A 27,203-nucleotide genomic window follows, 5' to 3' on the forward strand; every position below is an offset into this window, starting at 1 on the left:
TGCGACAAAGGCAATATCCTCATGACATTTAACATCGATTTGATAAAATCTAGTAAATGTATGAACTGAAGACCAATCTGCGGCCTTACAGATCTGAGCCATAGAGGAACTGATCGCCCTGGTTGAGTGTGCTTTAACATGAAAAGGAGGAATTTTCTTCTTTAAGCCTTAAGCTTGAACAATCACTTGACTAATTCATTTGGAAATAGTAGATTTTGATGCCGCCTGTCTCTTTTGGACCTTCTGGCAGTACAAACAAAGCATCTGTTTTGCGAACCTCAGCGGTCGCCTTTAAATAGGCTCTGATCGCTCTTACTACATCAAGGCAATGTAGTGCCTTCTCTTCCCTAGATTGAGGCTCTGGGAAAAAAGAAGGAAGAATAATATCCTGGTTTAAATGAAAACCTGTCACCACTTTTGGTAGGAATTCAGAATGAGGACGCAAAACCACCTTATCCTTATGCATGATCAAATATGGCTCTTTATAAGAGCTGCTAGTTATGATACTCTACTAGCAGAAGAAATGGCAACCAAAAAGATTATCTTACTTGTCAAAAGAACCAAGGGAATTTCCCATAAAGGCTCCAAAGGCTGACTCTGCAAAGCCGATAAGACCAAATTTAGATCCCAAGGATTTAGAGGTGCCTTGATAGGGGGTAATCCGTGTTACCCCCTGTATAAAGCTGCTCACCAGAGAGTGGGAAGCAAGAGGCCATTGAAAAAATACTGACAAGGCCGAGATCTGGCCCTTGACAGTACTCAAGGCCAGCTTCATTTCTAATCCCATTTACAGGAAATCAAGGATTCTACCTATGACATACTTCCTGGAGTGCCAACCCCTGGATCCACACCAAGAAACGTATGCCTTCCAGAATCTATAGTAAATGATTCTGGAAGCCGGCTTCCTGGCATTAACCAAAGTAGACACTACTGAAGGAGATCCTTTAAAATGTGGGTTTCAATAGCCAAACCGTTAAATTTAGCGTCCGTAAGGTAGGATGGAATACTGGACCTTTGCAAGAGGGTCTGGCCATAATGGCAGAGTCCAAGGGACTCCTACCGCCATCTTTATGATCTCAGCAAACCAAGATCTTCTGGGCCACCAGAATCACCTCCTTTCGTTCCTGTGGAGAAGAAGCGGAAGTAGCAGAACTGGAGGAAACGCATAGATCAGTGAAAACTGATCCCATGGGAAGACTAATGCGTCTGTTCCGCATGCTAGCGGATCCCTCGTTCGACACAAAGTTGTTGACTTTGTTGTTGAATCTGGACGCAACCAGGTCCACGGCCGGAATACCCCACCTCTGACATATCGCTAGGAAGATGTTGGGGTGAAGAGACCATTCCCCCGGAAATAATTGTTGGCAACAAGTAGTCTGCCTGCCAATTTTCTATTCCTGGAATGAAAAATCGCTGATAGGCAAGGAATGTTGTTTTCTGCCCAAGCTAGAACATGATTCACCTCTTTTTGGGCTACACGACTACTCGTGCTCCCCTGGTGATTGATGTAAGCCACAGCCCTCAGCCATGGCACTGTCAGATTGAATCCTGACAGGACAATCCCGTAGCTTGACCATCCAAGATTCTAGGGCCAGACGTACAGTCCGAATCTCCAAAAATGTTGATAGGCAAGGTCCTTTCTGACTTGAACAATGTCCCCTGGACAGAATCTTCTTCCAGGACTGCTCCTCAGCCTAGAAGGCTAGCATTTGTTGACTTTCCAGGATACTGCAGAAAAGGTTTCCCCTTTTGGAGGTTGCTGGAGAACAACCACCAATTTAGGCTCTGACGTACGTCAGGAGCCAAGCGTATTGGAAAATCCAAAGCCTGAATCTTTTTGTTCCAGACCAACAGGATGGTGTTTTGTAGCAGTCTTGAGTGAAACTGCGCAGAGGGGCGGCCTCGAAGGAGGCCACCATTTTCCCCAACAATCTCATGCACAGCTGAATGGAGGGATTTGTGTTTGGTTTTGATATGTTGAATTAGTCCTATAATGGGACCGATTCTTGTAGGAATACCTTCTTCTTTACGGTATCTATGACCAGCCCCAAGTACTGTAATCTCCTTGATGGTTTTAAAGGAGGATTTTTCTAGGTTGAGTATCCAACCCAGAGATTCGAGGTAGTTTACAGCTGTGATCAGACTCTGGTTTAGACCGGAGACTGAATGATCTATTAAAAGTAGATAGTCTAAATAGGCTAGGACTATTGTGCCTTGAGCCCTTAATCTGGCTAAAGGAGGTGCCAGAATTGTTGAGAACACCCGTGGTGCTGTGGCTAGACCGAATGGCAGGGCCACAAACTGAAAATGATGATTTTCTATTTCGAATCGCAGAAATTTCTGGTGAGTGGGAAATATTAGCACGTGGAGATATACATCTTTGATATTGATTGAGGCCGACAATTTCCCTCCTTGCAGGATGGAACAACCGGTCGGATTGGCTCCATGCGAAATGATCGGATATTTAAGTGCCGATTCAGATCTTTGCGATCTAGAATGGGTCTTACCTCTGTTTGGTTTTGGAACCATTAAAAGGTTTGAATAAAAACCTGTACCCTGTTCCTCTAAGGGAACCTCTGATATCATCAACTGGGATAATAGATGATCCAGAGCTAGAAAGAAAGACTTTTTTTCTCTGGATCCTTGGGAACATTGATCTTAGAAAACAAGGAGACGGAAATTCTCGGAACTCTAGTTTGTAACCTAGAGAAACTGAAGAAGCCAACCATCTGTCTTGACATTGTTCCTGCTTGCAGGAGCCTCCCCCCCATCCGAGCGAGCGGGGGTGCCCCTTCGTAAGGAGGCTTTAGCATTGTGCTTTGTGGGCTTTCTGCCCCAATATCTCTTTGACCATGGTGCTGCCCTTGGGGTCTTCCCCTTGAGGCCGTCAAGACTACCTAGAGGCTGAAGCCCCTGACACAGGTGAGGAAGCGCGCTTAAAAAGGAGAAATGCTTGAACTTTTCTTTACTAGTAAAAGAGAGCTTATCCCATTTAGAGATCCTTTGGAGACTATCTGAATAAATACATCCAAATAGCCGTTCCCCACGAAGTGGGGAACTGGCCAAGAGTTTTTTTATACAGTGCTTTGGCTGACCAATTTTTCAGCCATAGAACTATGCGAGAATGCACTAGCTCAAGCATAAGCCGTGAGGCTTGAATGATAGAAACTTTCATAGCATCTACTGCGTCTGATACACTAGCTTATGGCTAGGCTTGCTGATCAGGCAGAATCTTAAGTATCTCCACAAACTGTTCCTTGATGGACTGAGATACACCAATTGCCACAAGAACTGGCTGCGCTACTGAACTTGCTAAAGACATGTTGCTTTTGGAAAGAAGTTCCAACTTTTCAACTGTTGAATCCTTTAACATTAGTGCATTATCTACCGGACACGTGAGACTTTTGTTCACTGAGACAATTTCAGCATCCATTGCTGGAACTCCCATTTCTTATAGAAATCCTTTTCCATAGGATAAACTATGGAGAATTTCTTAGGAGGATAATAGTGTTTATCCGGAGGTTCCCACTCAGAACACATAAGCTTTTTTAGCCATGAATGAATGGGAAAGGCATCCCCAATAAGGGAGGTTTAAATGATTCCCAAACCAGAGGTGGGTTCATCAAGAGCCTTGGGGACCACAAGAGTTTGGGGACCACAAAGGGTGACTTTGGTTGTTCCCATTCCTTATAGGTAAACCTATTCAAATGACATATGTGTACCAAAGGACACAGTCACATCTGTGGCCCTGTCAGCCGCATCCCCCATCTTTAAAGTCTCCCGCACTGCAGTAATGAGTGCGTCCACCAGCGCTTTTTCCCTTACCGTTGAAACTATCGGATGGGTCAGGGGGCGAGATATTAAACCCCCCCGGACGGGCCACATTCCCGGCACAACCGTGGGAAGCTGGGGTTCCGAGGGAACTGCTACCTCCATGAGGGGGATCAGTGGGTGAGATGTGACCCTGAGGCTCCATAGGGAAGAAGAACCTGTAGTACAAAGGAACTTTGGTGCCACTAAGGGACACCCCAATGACCAGGGTACCTATCAGCAGAGGGAGATACACAAGGACCCCCAAAGACTCACCCTACCAAACAGAGGAGCGCCGCAATTCAGACCCAGCAACACCAATGTCGTCATCCATTTCATATATCCCGGGACAGGAAGAGAAGTATAGGGGAGGAAGAGGAAGAACGCTCTGGCATCTCCACGAGGTTCCTGCTGTCTCTAGCGTCTCACTAGAATAACGAAAAACAGCCACTTTGACTACATCGGCTACACAAACATGGCCACCGGCCGGAGACCAGCCCGACCAAGGGAAGATGACCACAGTGATGGACCACCCAAACATGGCCACTGGCCATTTGACACGATGAAGCATGCTGCCAGGATCCTCTGTGCCTCCAACATCGCTGCACCCTCTGCAAGGGGACCCCCCTTTTAAAAAGGTACTGTACTTCACCAGGCAGGGTGAACATTTAAGGGGACACCACTGTGTATTCTGCACCTAGGGGTCTCCTGTACTGGAACCCCCCCCCCCATACCACCAGGGAAGGACACACACACCCAGAAGGGGAATGGCACCTGCCCTGGGACATCCACCAAATCGTGGGGGGGGGGAGCCCAGTTTAACCAAGGATGGGAGGAGGGATCCTGCAGGCAGGTTCGACCCTCCCTGGAGTGTACCCACATCCAACCCAAACCACACAAAGGGGGAAAGGGGGTACTATACTTACCGATCCATGGTGCGAGTGACCCTCCAGACAGAACCACCAAAGTGGGGTCTGGCAGCCAAGGGACTGCTGCAACCCGGATCAGCGGCCCTTCGTATGCGACCCTGCGAGATGTTTAACTCGCGTGCCAGCCTCCGTCCATTAAGGCTATGTCGCGGCAGACCTAGCACGTAGCTGTGGTCTGCACAAGCTCGCTGACTGGACTGGGGAGACCACTGGATCTAGATTATCCAGCCCAGCACTTGATTGCAGATCTTACAGGAGAAAATGCATGGAAGAAAGAGACAAGAAGTAAAATTTGCTAGGACTAAAAGATCCCAGCAAGGAGCTAGGTCCTTACTCCTGCCTAGACAAAAATAAACTGAATACCTAGAGCAGGGAGGAGGTTATATACTGACTGGAGGAAAGGCGCAGAGGTGATCAAAAATCCCAAAGAGAAAGCTCTATTTGTGGGGGGGGGGGGGGGGGGGAATTATAAAAATGTTATTTGGGTACAGCATTGCATGACCCGGCAATTGTAATTCAAAATGTTACAGCACTGAAAGCTGAAAATTGGCCTCGGCAGGAAGGGGGTTAAAATACACGTACTGAACTAGTTAAAAAGACATGCAGCCATTCACTAAAATTAGAAGACCAGTGGTTTAACCTTAAACTATGTAGAGGGTTCTTTACTAGAGCGGTAAAGAAATGAAATCCTCTTCCACAAACAGTGGTTTCAGCAGGGAGCATTGATACGTTCAAAAAAACGATTAGATAGGCACCTTAACAACCACACATACAATGTAATATTAACATAAAAGCAGGTTGGACTTGATGGACTTGTGTCTTTTTTTCAACCTCACCAACTATGTAACTATATCATGGGAAATGTAGTTCAAAAACATCTGGGGTGCCAAGGTTCACCATCACTGCCCTACACTGATGTCACAACCTCAAACACTGCTCTCTGGACCCCTACACTGAAGTCTCATCCTCAAACATTGCTCTCTGATTCCAAGTGCTGATGTCAGATTCCCAAACACTGTTCTGAGCCCCCAAACTGGTGTCACCTTACCATACACAGTTTTGTGATCCCCTTAACACTGATGTCACCTCCCTAAACACCACAGTTACATCCCCAAACCCTACCAAGCCTTCTCGCCACACTGATGTCACACTCTGCAGTCTCTGAACCCCTCACACTGTTGTCCTCTGTACACACTGCACCTGCATGTGCTCATGGATCATGATTACTTCCAGATAGAAGGCTGTGGTGTACCAGAGCACTGAGTTGGCTCACATACAGAAGGGGACTCCACATGCCCAATGTGTATCTAAAGAACTTGAAGGAGGCATTAGGATCCTAAGAGACCTCTGATGTCTTCATAAAAAGACACCTGTCACCATCATTTCTTATTTTATATATATATATATATATATATATATATATATATATATATATATATAAAAACAAAAAAACAAAACAAACACACACACACACGTATTCTATCCTATCCTTCCACACTTACCACCATAGTAGTTAGATGTGATGGCATAAACTGCTCTTGTGGTGATACAGTCAATATTATGATGGAACAGCAACAGGATGTTTGAAATAATGTTATACCACAAGCACAGGTCAAAAATACCACAATAATAAATAAAATGGTTGTAATTATAATTTAAATAACAAAAAACATGTAGGTGGCTATGTAGTGTGGGTGATAACAGGTGAATAGAATTCGATATTTTGGCACAAACCTGCTTAGACTGCATTTTTAGCCTGAAAGTCTGATTTAAAAAATAAAAACACCTTTCACGCAGGACTCACCTGGCTGGCAAGGAATACAGAGACCTTGAGGGGTGCGAATAAGCTCCATTGTCTCTTCGTTTACCTTCATCAACCGAATCGGATAAACAAAAGGCAGGATACGGCTGTTAAATCCACAGGATCCCATCTAAACAGAGGATGTACCATCACATATCAGGTTTTATGTTAAAATGAATGTACCATTTTTTCATTCCTTTAAAAAAAAAAAGAAAAAAAAAAAAAAAAGAAGAAGAAGGAGCTTAACCACTTGCCGACCGCTGTCGGCATATATACGTCGGCAAAACGTGACCGTGCCCGCGAGACCTGCAGACTCAATTGCCGCGGGGGATACCAGTTATTGTGTCACTGAGCTCAAGAACGGGGAGATGCTGATGTAAACAGCATCTCCCTGTTCTGCCTAATGACAGGACACCGATCGTCTGCTCCGTCATCTGGAGCAGCGATCAGTGTGCATGTCACACATAGCCCATCCCCCAGACAGTTAGAAACACTTCCCTAGGACACACTTAACCCCTCCCCGCCCCCTAGTGGTTAAACCCCTTCACTGCCAGTGACATTTTTACAGTAATCAATGCAATTTTCTAGCATTGATCGGTCCCAAAAATATGTCAAAATTGTCCGATGTGTCCGCCATAATTTCGCAGGCACGATACAAAAATCGCTGATCGCCGCCATTACTAGTAAAAAAAATAAAAAAAATTTATTAAAATGCCATAAAACTATCCCCTATTTTGTAGACGCTATAACTTTTGCAGAAAACAATCAATAAACGCTTATTGTGTTTTTTTTTTTTACCATAAATATATACGTATCGGCCTAAACTGAGGGGAAACAATGCTTTTTTTTTTTACATAGTTTTGAGGATATTTATTATAAGTAAAAAATAATGTTTTTCTTCAAAATTGTCGCTATTTTGTTTATAGATGCTTTAGGCTGGGTTCACACATGTGCGGTACGAATTGAAGCTTCGCTTTCACAGCTAATTGACAAAGTAGTTGTTCAGCATTTCACGTCAGTTTTTGATCAGTATCCAGTCAGGATTTTATCCTGTTCACAACGGAACGCATCTGCGAATCAGATATGTTCCCATAGAAGATAATGTGCTTGCAATTCTCATCACAATACCCAAAAAACACACACTAATTTGGGTAATACGGAGTGCGAATGCAACGCACACATCTGAACCAGCCTCATTCAAATGAACGTATTTTAAAATGTCATGCGAATTGGATGCAGTGTAAGCCGCATCCAATTTGCATAGGGGTGAACTCAGCCTCAAAGCCCTTACATGCCTCTTCTACAGCTATAAATAGGGAATCCAGCCTAGAAAACCAGGACATGGTATTCAAATACACCCTGAACACCCCAACTACATCCAAAAACTGGTTTGTCACAAAACAAAGGAAACAACGTCCTCATTCAAGTAGAAAACTGATAACATCTTAATCAGATGTGGGGTGACCTTATCCTTATGAAGAACCAACAATGTAAACTGTCAGTTCTTACTACTATGAATCACACTTTCTGAGAGAGTGTTAGTAGTGGGATCTCTTGAATACCCCCCAAAGTTACTTTTGCAACACCAGCAATAAGTCCCATAGTTCCATAGAACCCCAAGTGGGAAAGGCTGCTTGAGGCAAAATAACCAAGCTTCTTCCACAGTGGGGGGGGGGGGGGGGGAGTTTTGACTACCAGCAGTTGATGCTCGTTTTGCGTGTATATATATATATATATATATATATATATATATATATATATATATATATATATATATATATATATATATATATATATATATATTATACATACACAATAATTATATATATATATATACACACACACAGTGTATATTTATACACACACACACACACACACATATATATTTACAGCAGGCGATGGTCTAAAAGCAGAGCTGCGCCCTCCAATGAAGAAAGAAAAATATGTGCTACAGATATACAATTATCATCCTCTGGTGCATTAAAATCCCTTTTCCATAACAAAGACATCTCAACACTGATAACACACTCACATTGTTGTCAAAGTTGCCCAGGCTGCAGTTACACTCTGTGGCTCCATAAAATTCTGCAATCTGGGGGACTTTGAACCGTGTCATAAACTCTTCCCAGATGGCGGGGCGGAGCCCATTGCCCAATGCCATGCGCACACAGTGCTGTGCCTCTGCATCTCGTACTGGCTGGTTCAGGAGGTACCGACAAATCTCGCCAATATACTGGACAATCTGAACAGATAATAGGACATGTCAGTATGTGTGAAAAAAATTACAGCAATGAGAAAAAAAACGTCTATTAGCTTCTGCAAGAGAATATAAAGGTTCCCTACTGTGCAGTTGTATTTAGCACAATCATCCCAAAACCGTGATGCTGAGAATTTCTTCTTGATGACAACTGTCAGTCCAAGGACGATACACTGACCCATTCCAACAATGTTCCCTGAGGAATGAGAATTGATATTTATTTACAGCAACAATATCAAAAATGCCATAAAACAAATAGACATTAGAAGTTTAGCATCATAGGATTTACTTCCTTTGAGCCCGGGTTGACACTGACCCGCTCCCTGGGGGGACATCATCAAGCAGCATAGGCTTGCAGTACTCATGGACCGAGTGGTGCGCACCTGCCACTACGCAAGCACGACTAAGCCCAAGAGTCCAAGTTACATCATCGAATCAGCCAGAAGATTTTAAGACTAAAGGCCTTAATAAAAGACTGAATTCAGCTTTAAAGTGGACCTATAATGTATCTCTTGTCACAGGGAATACCTACACTTGTTAACTGTGGCAAAGCAGTATATGAAAGACAATTTATTATCAAGTTAACAGACAGGCATACTGAACCTGGTAAATTTATTGGCATCAAGGTTTCAATGACTCCTGGTCATAAAAGGGTTAACAAAAGCAAAAAAGGACATGCTGTGTTAACCATAGCAAGAGATTTTTTATCTTTTTTGGTCCTACATACGCCTAAAATTACAGCTGGAAAAGAACTAGTTGCTATGAGCAACAGACCGTTTCTTCTCTTTTGTATTATACATTGGTCTACAAGTTCGGAGCCAAGAAATGTAAAAAAAAGAATTTCTAAACAGAGACAAGACTGATGTCCAAAAAGTAGCCCTCAAGGCCAAACTCTGCAATAAAGGGGAACGGCATTCTGCTCTGTATCCTCACTTACAAGCATCTTTTTGAGTAGGCACTAACAGTCCATTAGGCAGTTACATGGAAAGGTTACCTGCAGAGTGGTACAGAGGTAGGCAGTCATAAATTATGTCATCGGATCGCATGCCGAACCCATAATGCACCAAGGCAGCCATGCGGAAATATCTGCAAACAGAGGGCATGTCAGTGCTTAGAATTTTTGGCCTTGATGTTGGAGTGCTGCCATAAACAGAAAATGTCCTCACCTGCTGTGCACCACTATCGCAGCTTTTGGAAGTCCAGTTGTCCCAGAAGTGTAGATATAAAATAATTTATCTAGAAAGGAGACAAAATGATTTAGATGAAAATTATCTGTGATCATTAATTATAATAATAAAAAAATAAAAAATAACACACTATAGTGGCACAAGGTCACATAAAACACAGAAGGGTGACCAATATTTTTGATCAAACTTTGCTTTCTGTCAGAGGCTTTCTGTGCTTGGCTGTTAGGAATAACATTGGTTACTGGTGACCTTCACTGTTACGCACTACAAGGGCGGCATTAATAAATATAATTGAATGCATTGAGATTTTCAGAACCAGCATAGAAAATGGTACCTTTATTCTGTTCCTGTGTCACAGAATTCAGAGCCTGCCTTCGGTGTCACAAAAGATTTATAGAATTTTGAAACAAAGAAAACAAACACGTACATGTGTTATGAAGTACAAATAGCTTAGCAGAGGAACAGATCCTGCCTTCTGAACTACAAAGGTACTGAGAGGAGGATTTTTTCCAGAAGGAGGAGTCCATACAGGAATCACTGCTTGCAGGTAGCAAGGTACCATGAGATATGTAGTCTATAGGAATGGAAAGTAAACAGCACAGGAGGAGCTGCAAAGCTTGAAGGGAAATTAGAAAGTTGTGTAAAGAAATGGCCAGCAGATAGGCAGAACTCATAACATGAAAGGATAGTTTGCTTGTATTAGCTTGTCAAATAGAACGATTGCTTGTATTGTTATTACAGTGCTGATATTATAAAATGTAAGTGACATAAAAAAAACTTTTTTTTTGTTTTCAAATAACAAACGTGTTATACTTATCTGCTCTGTGCAGTGATTTTTCACTTAGCAGCCCCAATCCTCCTCCTCTAGTCCCCTGCCGATGCTCCTGGCCCCTCCCTCTTGTCCAGAAGCAGCTTTCCTATGGGGTCATCCAAGCAGGCTCAGTCCTGAGCCGCTGTTCTGTGTTGTGTGTGTCCATTCACACATGGAGTGTGGCTCGGCCCCACCCTCTCCTCATTGGCTCACTGGCTGTAATTGACAGTAGCAGGAGCCAATAGCTCCTGCTGCTGTGTCAGCAAAGGAGGAGGAGGAGGAAGGGACCCAGGAGATCCAATGCTCTCATGCACGTGGCTGGATCTAGATGGGGCTCAAATAACTATTAGGGGGGGGCTGCTGCATACAGAAATTTTTAGAATGCATGAAGGAAAAAAATCTTGAGCCTTTACAACTACTTTGAAGTGTATTCTGTGATCATTAATTTCCTAATAGTAAAAGATTAGGCCCTGGTCCAAAACTCAGATATGCCTGTTACTGAACAATGAAGTAGCAGCAGCACTCTGCCACTGATCACTGAAAAAAAGAATATTAATGGAAAAAAATCTGCAGGCACACCGTTGCAATGCGCTTTTACGCTATGCAGTCCAAGGCTCTTCTGGTGTGCCTAGCTCAAGACTCCTATTAGGGAAGCTTGCTTGGGGTAACCAATAACGCGGGCTAGTGTCCCAACAAGAGAGAGTCATCAAATGGTGCCCTCAACTTCCTCCACCCCACAAGCCGCCCAGAGTTTGTATTAAATCCACATGCCTCCCCCCCGCCCATTAGCTGGGGTCCCCAATGACTATTGGGAACCAGAATACTTCCTGATGTCATGATCACCAAGTCATCACTGCCATGGGACTCAATTCACCAAGTGAACAGACCAGGATAATGGCTTGCTATTTAAACAAAATGACAGATGATTTCATCCAATGAGATTTGAAGATTACAGTCACATGCTGAAAACAGAGGCCCTAACATTGACCATATACACTAGAAGAATTTTGTTTAAAAAAATGTTTTTGGAACATTGATTCAATTTTCTAATGGTTAGTAGTGTCAAATTGAAGATCATTTTTAACTACAGTTGTGAGACAATTTGAAGAACAAAAAATGGAAATTGTTTCTGGAGCAAAAGAAGAATTATATGAAAGTTTTTATTCAGGTAAATTCATAAATATTGTAATGAAACCTGTCTAGTACAAAAAAAAACAAAAAAACACTACACCTGGAAGTCATTCAAATAGCAGGTCTGGACAGAGGGCTTTCTAATAAAATTTGTGGACTAAATGTTGGCAAGAAAGAATATTATGATGAATGATTTTTCAGAGTTTTTGTACGAATGTTTAAAAGTTTCTAAAGTGGGACGAGAAAAGGCAGGAGACAGCCAAAATGAAGAAAGAAAGAAGAGACATGCAGAGCTAAGCAGGGGAAAGAAGGTGAGAATCAGTCAAGACAAGGAAGAAACAAGGGAGGAAAGGTGTGCAGACCTAAGCAGGAAGAGAGGGGGCGAAACCTGTAGTTTAAATGGTGTTGTGTTCCAGAACAGTCCAGATTACCCAAGCTGGCTGGGGGCAGAGCATAAGACCACCATGGGTTCCACACTTTTAGGAACTTAGTGTTAGAGTCATGAAATATACTGGTCATTTTCTCATGAAGCATGAGGGCAGTCAAGAAGCTCTTCACCTCTGCAAACCCAACCAAAGGCTTCCTCCAAGCCCTGGCAATAGCACGCTTTGCAGCAATGAAAAGGTAGGTGGGCCAGCTAGACTCTGGACCAGAAGCCCACCAAAACGGGGGCAAGACAAAATAAATATATTTTTTTAAATTTTTGCTATTTGTGAGCCTTGTCCCATTCATAACGTAACATACTGCTCTGCAATGCACGAGTTCTTGTGCATTAAAGGGAGGAATGGACAAAGCTTTTTTGGGCCATATGTCTATTTGTGGGTCACAGGAGTACATTTAACTTTTGTACTTCTGTTACCCAGAGGACAGCTAATAGTGGGCTATTTGCCCACTACCAGCTGCTGGAGCAGAGCTGTACTAGGCTAAGGAAGAATCCTAACAATATTGTCATGATCCCTCCTGCCATCCGAATGACAGCTGGCTCTGCCTTTCATTGAAAATATACGATTTGGGGGTCTTTAACAAACTCTGAAAGCCGCAAGTGAAAAATGAAAGAAAAAAGTAAAAAAAAAAAAAATGCTAAAACGGTCCAGCTACTAGAGACTTGGCAAGCAAAAAAGGTTAAAAGGAAAGAAATATATAAAAAAAAAGTGTGTGTATTCCCCTGTATTCTTGGTTTATCCGTACCTGTGAATCCCCTGCCAGGATCTTTGGGAGGAAGGCGGGAAGCACTCTGTAGTAATGGAGACAGGAATTCTGTTCCGGGGGGAATCGTTGATGGGTCACAATCACCCACGCAGTAGAGACGTGTGGGTTTACCCATCAAGGAGTACACATCTGTCATTGCTGGGAACATAAAAAGAAAATGGAAAAAGAAAAGCAAAAAAATTAGCAGATGAACCTTTTCCGATGGACCAGCAATTTATACATAACATGATCACACAGATGGAGAACAGCGCATTCTTCCATGTTCCATTATCTCCTCCAAAAATAGATGAATCCATTTTAGGTGGCAGAGATGCATACACCGCCAGTGCCCACAGGACAATCACCATCAGCCTCTACCAGGGTAGGCTTACTTTACTAATAACATTGGCTTGGGTCAGTCAGTATGAAGTCAAGCACTTAATTCTGCAGAATCCTTAGGCTTTCTTTAATCAGACAAAGAGCAATATTGACTTGCATATCTCTGAGCCCTGACTGCAATTAAGAAGTTTCTTCAGGACTAGTTTACACCAGAACGTGCATGTTTTTATGGGATTCCCGCGCAGTCCAGTTTTGCAGCCCATTCATTTGAACTGGCTGCAGAACGCACTGGACGGCCGAAACATTAGTTCAAGCACATGATTGGATGATGGAAGTATGCAAAGCTTCCCCCTGGAGCAACTGCATTTGCAAAGTGCCCAGTCTAATTTGACTTTAGGAAATCAACCCCATTGGCACCGACTTGGGGGAGTGTTCACCTGCGGTGTGGAAAACTCACACACAGAACGTGCCTTTCCCGCATGCGTCTTGGTGTGAACCAGTCCCAAATGAAACCTGCACCAATGGAGAATCTAAGAATGCTAGCTGCCTGCCTCTGCAAAGCAAGCACCCAAGCATTGTCGCATGTTACCTGTCTACCACGCGCCAGTAGTCTAATCTGGGAAACCCATTTTTAATTGAAGAATTATGAACCACCGTTCAACAAAGATTACCTAGGAGATGAGATACCAGTGCTCTGGCTCAAATGCCTTTGCAATGTAGCAATAATACTGGAAAAGAGGTCTGGAGATCTCTAGCTAGATCATCATCTCTCCTCAAATCAGGCTGGTTCCCCAATACAACTAAGGAGTATCTCACGTTTACTTAGCTGTTAGTATCTATGCTGGTCTATGACGTGAACCTGTATCAATGCCCAGTTGATCTTGATGTTATTGTTCGTTTCTTATACGTCCCAACAGCTTGGCATTTTACAAGTAAATTGTTTTGTATCGCTTCTTTTACATTAAAAATGATCGAAACGGAAATGTAGCAACAATCCTCTGATACAATGAAGCCAGCTACTTGGTAACATCCATTGTGACAATTCTTTATTGGCTACATAGCGGGATATTGTAATGACACCCTAATGCATTTCGACCAAAGCCTAACTTATGGCACTCAGGCAAAACACACTAGTATGTTATTACTGCATCCTGCTATGTAGGCAATAAAGAATTGTTGCAATGGATGTTACAGCGTAGACAGCTTCATTGTATCAGAGAATTATCAACCACTCCCACTGCAGGCCCTTTTACATTCCTATTACAGCCCAATTACTGGTAGTATCCAGTTATTTCGCCCTCACCTTGGGACATTTCCCGACCGAACACAACGGCCTTGGAGTTGGACACACTGAAGCAATGCTCTAAGGCATCAAGCCGCAGGTTGAAGTTAATCAGAGCTGCTTCAACTCCGATTTTTGCCATACCGAGCCATAGGCCCACATACTCATTGCAGTTCTCCATGAACAAAGCGACAACGTCCCCGCTACGGAAGCCTTCTGCGTACAAAAAGTTGGCAACGGCATTGGAGAATTCATCTAGTTCTTTAAAAGTCCATGAAGCACCCGTCCCTTCAAAGATCAACGCTGTTTTATCTGGATGGCGGTTGACGCATTGCTTGAATATGACAGGGATTGTATTCTTCTCATTAAGGTGACGCTTAACTTGCAGCTTTACACGGAATAGCGTCATAGCACCTCTGAAAAAATTAAAAACAAAAGGTTGTTGGAACATAATGTCGGACCTGTTTACCTTACCACACCTTAAGAACATCAGTTTACCATTAAACAATACTCACACCGATATCAAAACATCAAATACAGTTCAAGCTTTATCTGCTATACCTTGTGCAATATCTGCCAGCCCTTTCCGGTACGTGTAATAGGACACAAGTTCTGCTGCAAACAGGTCCCATATTTATCCAAGCTCCTTGGTCTCATTTATTTCTAGGGCAGACAGGTATGGATGTTAATCACTTTTACTTGTTAAATCTGTACGCCAATCACCTATATAGGCAGGTTAAATATATAAAGGGAGCTATTTTACCTGCCATACGATTCATAGTTCTGTCTACCCTGTCACAGGATTTATAGGAGGCCCACCACACACACACAGACACACACAAAACACAGTTCAGGGGATGACATTACTTCTTACAGTCAATGAACCCAGTAGTGTCATCTTTTCCATCCTTGGTCTACTGATTGGACAACAAAAAAGCAGAATCAAGCTATGAAGTCCCTCCTCTGCTCAATCTGCTGTTCTCCTGCTGGGCTCGCTACTTGTCAGCATATTTGCAAGCAGCACACCTGATTGGCTCATTGTGTTGCTACTCCCTCTCCCAGGTCTGACCTCTGCTGTACAATGGAGGTGCAGGAGGTCTATACCAAGTCAAATCCAAGTACTTAAAGTGCTTGTTAACCCACTTCTATCAATTTATATGATCCTGCTGGTTCCCTAATGACAGCTGCTCCTGTGTTTTATTAAAAAAAAAAAAAAAAAAACGGATTTCAGAGCAGTTCCCTGCAATCTCGTCACCGGCTGTCTCTCTCCTCTGCCCGGCAGTGGGCGGGGCCGAGATTCCCTCGCTGACATCAGCCATGATGTGAGTAGGAGAGGAGTGAGAGCCAGCCACGTGACCCAGTAAAGGAGGCTTTTTTTTAATAAAACACAGACAGGAGCAGTGGTCATTAGGGAACCAGCAGGATTATATACATTTTAAACAGTTATGAGAGCAGCAGGAGTGGAGGGGGTGGGTCCTGACACAATGGCGGGGGGTGGGGGGGTGTTGGAGAGGAGGACACAGGAGCACAGTGGAGAGAGTAGATGACAGCAGCACGTAAACTGATCACAGTGTCAGGGCTCAGCAGCCATGATGAACCGTGGTCAGTTTACAAAGGGGAGGGTAGAAACTGACAGGATCAGCCAGGTATTACAGGTGATACAGGGGGCCAAATGACACAGCACAGGAACTTGGTGTAGGATCAATTTTTTTTTGGGGGGGGGGGGTTTAAACGCTTTAATCAATTGCCGACCAGGGTTTTTCTGGTACTTTTTGATTATAAGTTTAACCACTTATCTACCAGCCACCTTCACCCCCTTCCTGCCCAAGCCATTTTTTAGCTTTCAGAGCTGTTACATTTTGAATGACAATTGTGCTGTCATACAACACTGTAAGCATGTGAAATTTTTATTCTCTTCACACAAATAAATAGAGCTTTCTTTTGGTGGTATTTAATGATTGCTGGGATTTTTTTTTTGGTTTATTTATTTATTTTAGGGAGAAAAAAAAAGACAGAAAATGTAAAAAAATAAAATAAAAAAAAAGGTGTCTTAGTTTCTGTCAGTAAAGTTTGTAAATAAGTAATTTTTCTCCTTCACTGATGTGCTCTGATGAGCACTAATAGGCTGGGCACTGATGAGGCACTGACAGTGATGGGCAGTGATGAGGTGGCACTTATGGGCACCGATGAGGAGGCACTAATATTCTGCCAGTGCGAGGCGCGACGATTACCGGCACCTTTGTTTACATGGAGCAGCTGTGATTGGATACAGCCGAACACACGATTAAAGAGCCAAGTCAGTGGCACTTTACAGAGATCAGGGTTGCGCCGTGTCCTAGCAAGGAGCAGGAGTGGTCGTTTGGGAGTGCCGTCATATGACGTTTACCCAGAACGAGAGCCGCACCGTCCCGTCGCCATTCAACGGTGGGTGGGCGGTTAGTGCTTGAATCCGTTTTTTTTTTTTTGCTAGAAAAATTACTTATAACCCCCAAACATTATGCTTTTTTTTTTTTTTTTAGCAGAGACCCTAGGAAATAAAATGGCAATTGTTGCAATTTTTTTGTCACATAGTATAAGTGCAGCGTTTTCAGAAACGCAAGTTTGGAAATAATATACTTTTATGAATAAAATTAAAAAAACATACCTAACATGTCAACCTTTAAAATTGCGCGCACTCATGGAATGGGTATAGTTTACCTGTTTAGAGTTACAGAGGAGGTCTAGTGTTAGAATTTTTGCCCTCACTTTAATGTCAGAGGCAATACCTCACATGTGCGTGACTTAGGTACACATTATCTTCTGTGCGCAAGTATGGAGGGATAGGAACGCTTTAAATAATTTTCTAGTATTTTGCTTTTTACTTTTTATTTTTAAGCCATCCCTGCAAGCAGCATTTTGGGGCGGTTTGGGAGTGCTGTATACAGTGCAACAAATGGGCAGTGCTTCCGACGTGCCTGAAAATCGATTCGGAAGTGCCACAAGACAGGAGTTTTTAACCCCTTTTTTGGGATTAAAAGCTCCCTGCTAGTGGCCAAAAAGCACCACTTAAACAGAAGGGAAGCATCGCTAAAACAAGTGGTGCTTTACCGCGAACGCAGGGGAGGCCCCAGTGTGAAAGGGCTTTTACATGCTGTTCATATTCAGGTCACTATGAGGATTTGTGTTCTGTATTCTGCAAAAAAACCTGATTGATCCTGCTCTTCTCTGTCTCCACCTTCTGTTCATGTCCCCAATTCAGCTAGAGAGTTTGCAGAGCAGTGTTGGCAACTTTCCACCTGCTCCATTTTCAGCAAGTATTTCCTTCCCCTCCTCTTATTCCGAGACCCAGGCTGGAGGGGCGTGACACAGCTTGTGACTGCCAGAAATCCACCCACACCATGTTATTTGTACTAAATAAAGATTTCATTACAAATATTTGCATGACAATTTAAAAGTTTGGATATAAATATACATTATTTTCACGCTGTATTCCAAAAGGTGTTTTTTAACATGTGACCAGCAGTAGAGGACTAGAAGCGCCTCCTGGTTATGTTTCCCTGCAGACAGGCTGGGAAAGATCTGGGTCATGTGACATCTGTATAATCGATTAGGGAAAAGGTACTTATAGGTTTGTTTGCTTTTTAAATTAGAATAAATACAGTGCCATCATCCACATACAGAAATAGAAGGGACAATGTAAAGTAAACAATGTATGTTTAAAATCACTTTAAAAAAAAGGGGGGGGGGGAATATAAAAATTAAAAAAAACGCACAGACCGGTAGAATTTTGTAAGATAGAGGAGACCAATGGGGTCTCATCTATTACAAATCCCTCCCTCCCTGCCAGAGCACTGCAAGTGCAGCTCTGTGAACATTTACAGCACTGCTCTGTACCAAGACAATGTGACTCCTACACACATGCGTTGAGTGAGGTCATCTCACTTGCCAGGCAAGTCTGCCATAATGTGCTAAATATGCTGTGTTTATTAGTACATTATAGATAACAGCTCATGAGGACCCCCCCCCCCCCCAAAAAAAAATGGCAGAGTTTTAATTCCACTTTAATAGGCTACATTTCTGTGTTTAATCAGCTCCTCCTTTACCTGCAGAGGCAACAGCCATAGGTGTACACCTGCCACCACTGCCATGACCTTCTTCACGGCCTTGGCAGGAATTATATCCCCCCCCCCATCAGTGTCAGTGGGCATAGTGACCCCCCCCCCCCCCCCCACATGCAAACCTATTTAAATGAAAGCGGACCTCCAACCTAAAGTGGAAGGTCCGCTCATCGGAAACCCTCCTCCCCTCCGGTGCCACAATTGGCACCTTTCAGGGGGGAGGGGGTGCATATACCTGGATAATCCAGGTATCTGCACCCACTTCTGGACAAGCTAGCCACAGATTCCCCGCCCCCCCCCCACCCCCCGTTGTGTTCTGGGAAACACACATTTTCCAGGACACAGCGGGAACCAGTGGAGACACTGGTCCTTTAGGAAGATGGCGTCCTTTAGGAAGAATGAAAGAACTGCCTCAGATGGCGTCGTTTACGAAGAATGAAAGAACTGCCTCATTAAAGCCTTATTCTGAAAAGTGGCAGATTGGTGTTAGTATTTGCGTCATCAGGTGATACCAATTGCAGTATACTGCAGTAGTGTTCAAAGTGAGTGCAGGGGCCGTAGTCCAACGCTTATCAGCTTAATTCAAAACACCATCAGAAAATCAAGTCCAAGGACGATGAACCAAATAAAATATTCAGAAGGTACAAAGGGTTGTATGGGAGGTCTGCTACAGATAGCTGGAAAGGCATTTGGTTAACTGTTCTAACATATAGTAAATGGCTTCTCTAATTGGAAAAATAAACTATTTTTACATATGCCTTGCATAATCCTTTAGCAAACGCAGAATGGGCAAAGTGACAGATTCCCCGAATACAGCATCCAATTGGTTATTAATAGAAAACTGCAACGGCTTTACATTTGCAGCAACTTTTTTGCAATGTCAACCATTTTCAGGAGCCAACCCAACAGAACAGATTAGGGCAAGCTACCATCATAGAAAAAAAACTGCATAACAATAAAGACTGGGGGGGGAGCAGCACAGAACCTACCCCACCAGCTTTCTTGGCTCCTCCTCTATGTGACGTCACCCAGTGACCCCACCCCATGCCAATATAAGTAGTGGCACACCACGCACCTAGCATTAGAAAGAGAACAGAGACCCAGGAAAAGGCAGAAGACAGCGGACAGAGGGAGAAGAACCAGAGATGGCTATTAGACATAATCGGAGAAGAGATCGGAAAAGACGCTGGGGCTGCCTTAATAAAGGACTTTAAAAACGTGTACTGTGTTTTAGATTTGACACTTTTTTTTTTTTAGGTGAATGGGTAGGGGGGCGGGATCTGAGGGCCCCCTTGTTAAAATTATCCAGATTCTGATAAGCCCCCCGCCCACAGAGCACAGCAACTACCGGCCAGGGTTGTCGGGAAGAGGCCTTCAACATGGGGACAAGGTGCTTTGGGGTGGGGCGCTCGCTCGTCCCCACCGCCTTTCCTGACTTTCTGGGCTGCATGCTCGGATAAAGTATGGCTTTTGGGGGGGACCCCCACACCGTTTTTTTTTTTGTTTTTTGGGGGTTTTTTTGTCGTGGAGTTCCCCTTCAAGTTCCTCAGAGCACAAGTCGCATGCCAAAGTCGGATCAGTTAACACGATGATCCGACTTCAATGGTGGGTTGAAGTAGGATCAAAGTCGGACCAAAGTAGTGCAGGGAGCATTATCAAAGTTGGTCCGACTTGTGTTGGACCAGTTAAGGGAAACATTGATTTGCATACCTCATGCAACTTGTGCGCCCAATGCTGGAGCGTTTGGTTCACACTTGTATAACAAAAGCTCCGACATTGGGAGCTCATCAGAAGAGACGCCGGAGCTGGTTTCATAAAAATTACTTGAAAAATCTGTGTACTGCGTTTTATTTTTGACACTTTTTTTTTTTTAAGGTGAATGGGTAGGGGTACAATGTACCCAAGCAAATTTCTGCTGTGCTGTAGGATATGTTAATAAAACAAAGCCCACCGAGTTCATATTGAAGGAAGCACTTTTTAATTGTGTCTGCTTGCACACTACAGTAGACTGGCAGTATGACCAGCAATATCCCAAGCACTTCCACTGACGCTGCTGAATCTCCTGGGGGGTATATATTGGAGGGCTGACATGGTGTGCATTTCAGTCTTTGCATCACAGAGGACACACACACCTGTTGATTCACCTGCCTAGACTTACCAGACTCACCTACTTCCACCAATTCCAGGTACACTTTATTACTTGCACATGGGTCACTCTGAGCACTCAATTTTTTTTGGAGCATTTAAATTTTAATTTGGCTTTTTTTCACTTCCTGACATTTTTGTCATTTTCCTTTCCCCCTACAGTCTCCTATGCCCCTATTATTCTTGGCTCAGGCTTTCTATCCCTACATATCATTAGTACTTAATGCATGAGTATATTATTTTATGCCTACAGTTTCCATTATATATGGACTCTGTTTATAGCTAGACACATACATATCATTACTCAATGCATTATTATACTTTTTTACGCCTACAGTTTCCAATATACATGGATTCAGTGAGACTCCCGGAGGCACACACTCACATGCGCACCATGCCTGTCCTCCAGTTTCCCCCCCCCCCCTCCTACAGTTCCTGGTTGAGACATCTGCTGCTACCTCTGGGAACCGCATACCTGCTGTCCTGGCCTCATTTAGTGGTGAGTATGGGACCCCATATTATGGCTCCCACGCTCTGCAACTACTCCATGAATACTAAACCACTTACCCATTCATATTCTTCTATTTTAGGTACATCTGTACACGCATCAACCCCGGAAGAGCGAGCGGGGTCTCACAAAATGCATCGGATACATTAGATGCTTGTGTATCGCATGTTTTCTACTCTCAGGGTATACCAATGCCCGTGTTTTACATGCTTATCATCCATTTATGTACCATTGTCTATTTTACATGTACAGTATGTTGTTTTACAACTGGCCATTGCTGATGATACCAACGTATGCATAACTTTTACCTGAATAAACGCATATACTTTATACTTCTATTACTGGTATGATGCTTTTTGGCCAAATGGTGCCCATCTCATTTAAAGTCCCATTAGGGTGAATCTTTTGTTCCACTGAAGCTAAAAGGACCAAGATCCAACCAACAAGAAATGCACTACACACCATCTGTTGAGAGATGCACACATGTGTACAAATATGCTGAGGCTTCCCCCTCGTTGGTTAAAATAGTTTAAAATGGTTAAAATAAAATTTGTGATCAACACTGAAGAAAGCCTGAAGCAGGATTTTGTCCAGAGATGGTAATCATTTCAGCCAGTTATATTTGATTTAAACATTGGAGGAGAGTTACTAAAACTGGAGAGTGCAAAATCTGGCGCAGCTGTGCATAGAAACAAATCAGCTTCCAGGGTTTTGGTCAAAAGCTTAAGGCTGCTATTTTTAGCAGCGCTTTACATTCGTTTTTGCAGGGGGATTTCTAAATGGGCTTAAAACCACCCTGCTGGTGGCCAAAAAAGGGTTAAAATGACCCGCAAAGCGCCGCTTTGCCGGCAGTGGTGCCCATTCAGTTCAATGGGCAGGAGCAGTGTATACACCGCTCCTTCACTGCTCCAAAGATGCTGCTTTTGCAGGCGTTTTTTCTAACGTCCTGCAAGCGCACCGCCCCAGTGTGAAAGCACTCGGGCTTTCACACTGGAGAAAGAGGAGAGGCGCTTTACAGTCGCTATTTTTATTGAACAAGCCGAAGATAGAAGCTGATTGGCTATCATGCATAGCTGCACCAGATTTTGCACTCTCCAGTTTTAATAAATAACCCCCATTATGTCAAGACTGGAAACATGGCTTAAAGGGTTGGTTCACATTATTAAAAAGACACTCACCACACAGTCATGCTACACCATAGCAGCACCCTTTGTAAACCAGATCTTCTAGCCATGCCTCTCCCTCAGGCAACCTACCTGTGGACCATATGTGATCATTTTATTTTTCATTCGAACGTGCAAGAGGACTGACAAGACCACTCACGTAGCACATTTTGGCTGGTTGATCAGGAACTGGATGAAATGCGCACAATGTATGTCCTGTAGTGATTGAGTGAGGTGCAATCAGCAGAAATTCACATAATCGGAAGTATTGACCACTTACAGCAGTTGAGGAGCAGCATCATGGCAACATTGCAATACAAAGGCTGCTGTATTTTGCCTCTTCTTACTACAATAATTGCCATGTGCCGTTTTGAACTTTTTAAGTGACAGTGTCACTTTAAATCCAGGCTTTCCAATCCAGTTCATTCTCACCTGACATCCCGTCCTATGGTCTTGTAGAATACTTTCAAGAACTTCCATCCTCCAGAGCCTAGATAGAACACAAGGACAGCACCGATACTTTGAAACCAGGGCAAGCCAACCACCGCCCTAAACAGCAGCAGCAGGGACAAACAAGACGCCACCCGAAGCATCCTCCTGCAAGAGAAGACACATGCAGTCATGTAATAGAAGCCAGAAACCTTTATAACAGCGTGAAAGGCACACCCACACACGTGTCTGTCACAAACCCAACAAACAGGCACTTTCACATACAGGGCAAAGCTCAAGACCAAGGAGAACACCGATAAGGGAGCTTACAATGGTAAATTTTTACTCTCATTGCTTGTACGTCATATTGCTCATTTATAAAAAAAAAAAAAAAAAAAAAAAACAAACAAACCTTGCATTTTTTTTTTTTTTTTTGCGCTACAGCCTGCAAAACATTGTAACCGTCATCAGTGCACAGGCTCACTATGTGTAACGCACAGGCTCCTGCAGACTCCTCTCCCAGCTACAGGTCTTGAGGAGCTACAGACCTACCATTACAGATCCAGAGAAAGTCATCAATGGACCAAGACGATGGACTGCCACGATGGCAATTGTAGTCTCTCATTCACAGATCTGTATTAATGGATTAGTGAATGAATGGTGTGCTCAATGGTCAGAGCCACACACACAGCTGGGCCAAATAGAACAAAATCCAGGATGCTGTGGTGGAAAAGAACCCAGCAGGGGAGGGGGGGGGGGGGGGGGACGATAAAATACTATATATAGAAAATACTGATGTAAACATGGTCAGGAAGGTGGACTTTTAAACAAAAGAAAAAAAATGTGCATGTGATAGTTTGTGTCACTTTAGCTGGACAGCTTGGTCTGAAGGATATAAATCAGGGATATGCAATTAGCGGACCTCCAGCTGTTGCAAAACTACAAGTCCCATCATGCCTCTGCTTCTGAATGTCCTGCTTGTGGCTATCAGAGTCTTACTGTCTCTCACGGGACTTGTAGTTCTGCAAAGCTGGAGGTCCGCTAATTGCATATCCTTGATATAAATGAAAGCATGTGGGGGACAAGAACTGACACACAACACAAACATCACATGCATTATCCACATACAAGGACAATATTGCAAAAAAATAAACAATAGAACCAAGTTTAAGTTTACTTGTGTTATTAGCTCTACGGACACAAATATCTGAATGGCAAACGTGAGTGTGGTCATCTTTATCTCTGTCCTCAAGTCCCCACAGTATTTGACTTTTAAATAAAAAAAAGATGGCTAAGGATGGTACCGAGCTAGAACCAGATACAAAGAAGTTGCCAGCACTCGAAATAAATGCATTGAACATAATTATTTCAAGGCATCATGGGGTCCCTTCCTCAAAGTGACATATTGCTATGACACCTCGAGGAAGAGACCCTGCAATAGCGAAATATTGGTTTCTTAGGACTTGTGTGATGCTGTTTCACAATATATGAAATGGGCAGCACAGGGGCTAAGTGGTTAACATTTGCACCTGGCAGCACTAAGGTTGTTGCATCACCTTGAATCCCAAGCATGACACTACCTGCTTGGAGTATGCAATGGTCTCCCTGTACCTGTGTGAGTTTCCTCCAGGTACTCCGATTTCCTCCCACACTCCACAACGACATGCTGGTAGGTTAATTTGCTGCGGTCTAAATTGGCCCTAGTATGTATATGTGCAAATGGGAGTTAGAAACTTTAGATTGTAAGCTCCTTGAGCAGCAATACCTTAAATGGGGTTGTAAACCCTTGTGTTTTTTCACCTTAATGCATCCCTCTGCCCGGGGTTCTCAGCACTCGATTGGATAGATTGATAGCAGCACAGCCATTGGCTCCCGCTGCTGTCAATCAAATCCAATGATGTGGGCTCCGGGGCCGAGTCATACATTTGGCGGCTATGGACGCCAAATGCTGGACTCGGGAGCACGCCCGCAAGGTGACACCCCCAGGAGAGTGCTTCTCCTAGGGGGTTATCTGATGTGGGGAGGAGCCGCCGAGGGTCCCTAAAAGTTGGTGTTCGGGGCCACTCTGTTCAAAATGAACTGCACAGTGGAGGAAAGTATGACGCGTTTGTTATTTGGAAAAAAAAATATTTACAATCACTTTAAATAGATTGTTTGGAGTGTTGCCAACTTTGTATCCGTCTGTGTTTCTATTTAGTGAGTCAATGAACCAAAACCAAATAGGATGTCTGATCTGCACAACACCTTGCACCTTGGAAAACAGGTCAGCATCTCCCAGGAAAGTAGTCTGAATTTGGAGATTTTTTAAATCCCAACTCCAGGTTTGTAAAATAATAAAATCACTATGGAAAAATAATGTTCTGGCTGACAACGCTCACTCTCACTTCAGTGCTGTCTTCCGACTGGACACAAATGCACTCCACACTTTTTACATATTTGTAAAAAAATTGGAAAACCATTTATCATTTTCATCCACTAAAATCCCCAAAAAATACATGTTTTTGGTTGTAACATGACAAAAATTTTGAAAATTTCAAGGGGTGTGAATACTTTTTCAAGGCACTGTATATAGTGTATTTACAGTTATTTTAATCTGCTCCAGTCACGTGATCCTGTAGCTCTGTGCAAGGGGTGCGCAACAATGGCTGTGAATTTGAGGCACTGTGGTGTCATGATTTGACCGACAGCAGCAGAAGCCTATGGCTCCCATTGCTCTCAGTGTAGTGGGGTGTTTTTACTTTAACCACTTACTTACTGGGCACTTTTAGCCACTTCCTGCCCAGGCCAATTTTCAGCGCTCTCACACTTTTAATGACAATTGTGTGATCATACATCACTGTACCCAAATTACATTTTTATTTATTTTTTCACACAAATAGAGCTTTCTTTGGGTGGTATTTAATCACTGCTGGGTTTTTAATTTTTTACTATAAAAACTAAGAAAACGTCCAAAAAAAAAAAAAAAGTCCAAAAAAAGTTTTTGTTTCTGTCAGTAAATTTTGTAACTAAGTAATTTTTCGCCTTCACTGATGTGTGCTGATTAGGCGGCACTATTATGCCGCATTAATGGGCACTGCTGGGGTTGTACTGTAATCAAGGCACTGATGATCAGTGCGGAAAGTGGTTAATGCAGGGAATGCATTAAGGTAAAAAAACAATTAAAAACTTTAGAACCACTTTAAAGCGGTAGTGAAGTCTGTATAAAAAAATATATATATAATAATTAAAAAAAAAGTAAAAAAAACATGGTCTCTTGGCAGGTTTAAGTCATAATTTACTAGTATGCACAGCATACTGGTACATTATGACAGACTTGTCTTCAAACTGAGCCCTCTGGTACTGCGCTGACACGGTTCTCCCTGGTACCCAGCGGCTTTCATCTTCACCTTGCCTGTTTTTTTTTTTTACCCTCTGCAGCACCGAGGTGACATCAATCCCACACAAGCATACAATAGGCCCATCAATGTAGCACGCAGAGCGGGCCGTAAATGTGGTCTGAGCTGCGCATGTTCGGCTCAGATCACGTTACCCACTGACAGGTGGTGTGGTCTCTTCTGTCATAAAAATCCTGCCCATCAGTGGTTTGTGAGACTTTCACTTTAAGAATAGTTATAGTTAGGCTTTTCTTCCACTTTAATACACTGTGAACAATAACTTCTGCATTCTCAGCTTGGTCGATGGTGGGAGCCTTTGCGTCAAAAGTGTTTTTTTTGGTGGTGGTGGGTTGTTACCATTGACCACCAATGACGGATTTGGATGGAGTGGGTTTATAAAAAGGTACTTGTAAGCAAACACACATTTTTGGTCATTTTTTCTTTTATAGTATAAAATGAAAAAAAATTGGTTTTAAAAAATACCACCAAAAGAAAGCTCTCTTTCTCCTATGCCATGTTATGAAATTCATTTAGGTACAACATTGCAGCGAAAAAAGAAAAATGGTCCGATAACGAGATGGCAATACAGGTATACAAGTGGTTAAATATGGCAAAACACACCGAGGTTGATTTACCAAAACTGGAGTGTGCAAAATCTGGTGCAGTTCTGCATTAAAAACCCAGTTTTTTTTTTTGTCAAAGTTAGAAGCTGATAGCAATGTGCCTTTTTTAAGCCTCCAATGTGCTTCTGT

At 43.1% G+C, this 27,203-nt stretch overlaps 1 protein-coding gene across 2 annotated transcripts in view; it reads right to left on the bottom strand.

Annotated features, from left to right (window-relative positions):
* The window catches only part of SLC27A4 (solute carrier family 27 member 4), an 84,396-nt gene that overhangs the window by 18,647 nt on the left and 38,546 nt on the right, over window positions 1–27,203 (bottom strand). For both annotated transcript variants that reach the window (XM_077478735.1, XM_077478736.1), the window contains 8 exons: window positions 23,081–23,245; window positions 14,757–15,151; window positions 13,115–13,273; window positions 9,964–10,033; window positions 9,792–9,883; window positions 8,884–8,993; window positions 8,573–8,782; window positions 6,544–6,670 (listed from right to left, as the gene is read on the bottom strand). In XM_077478735.1, coding sequence (XP_077334861.1) covers window positions 6,544–6,670; window positions 8,573–8,782; window positions 8,884–8,993; window positions 9,792–9,883; window positions 9,964–10,033; window positions 13,115–13,273; window positions 14,757–15,151; window positions 23,081–23,241 — 1,324 coding nt within the window. In that variant the 5' untranslated portion in view covers window positions 23,242–23,245. The remainder of the gene's footprint in view (window positions 1–6,543; window positions 6,671–8,572; window positions 8,783–8,883; window positions 8,994–9,791; window positions 9,884–9,963; window positions 10,034–13,114; window positions 13,274–14,756; window positions 15,152–23,080; window positions 23,246–27,203) is intronic.

The sequence above is a fragment of the Lithobates pipiens genome, unplaced genomic scaffold (genome assembly GCF_037356315.1).
Source record: "Lithobates pipiens isolate NorthernLeopardFrog02 unplaced genomic scaffold, aLitPip1_a1.2 Scaffold_1, whole genome shotgun sequence".
NCBI classification, from domain to species: Eukaryota; Metazoa; Chordata; class Amphibia; order Anura; family Ranidae; genus Lithobates; species Lithobates pipiens.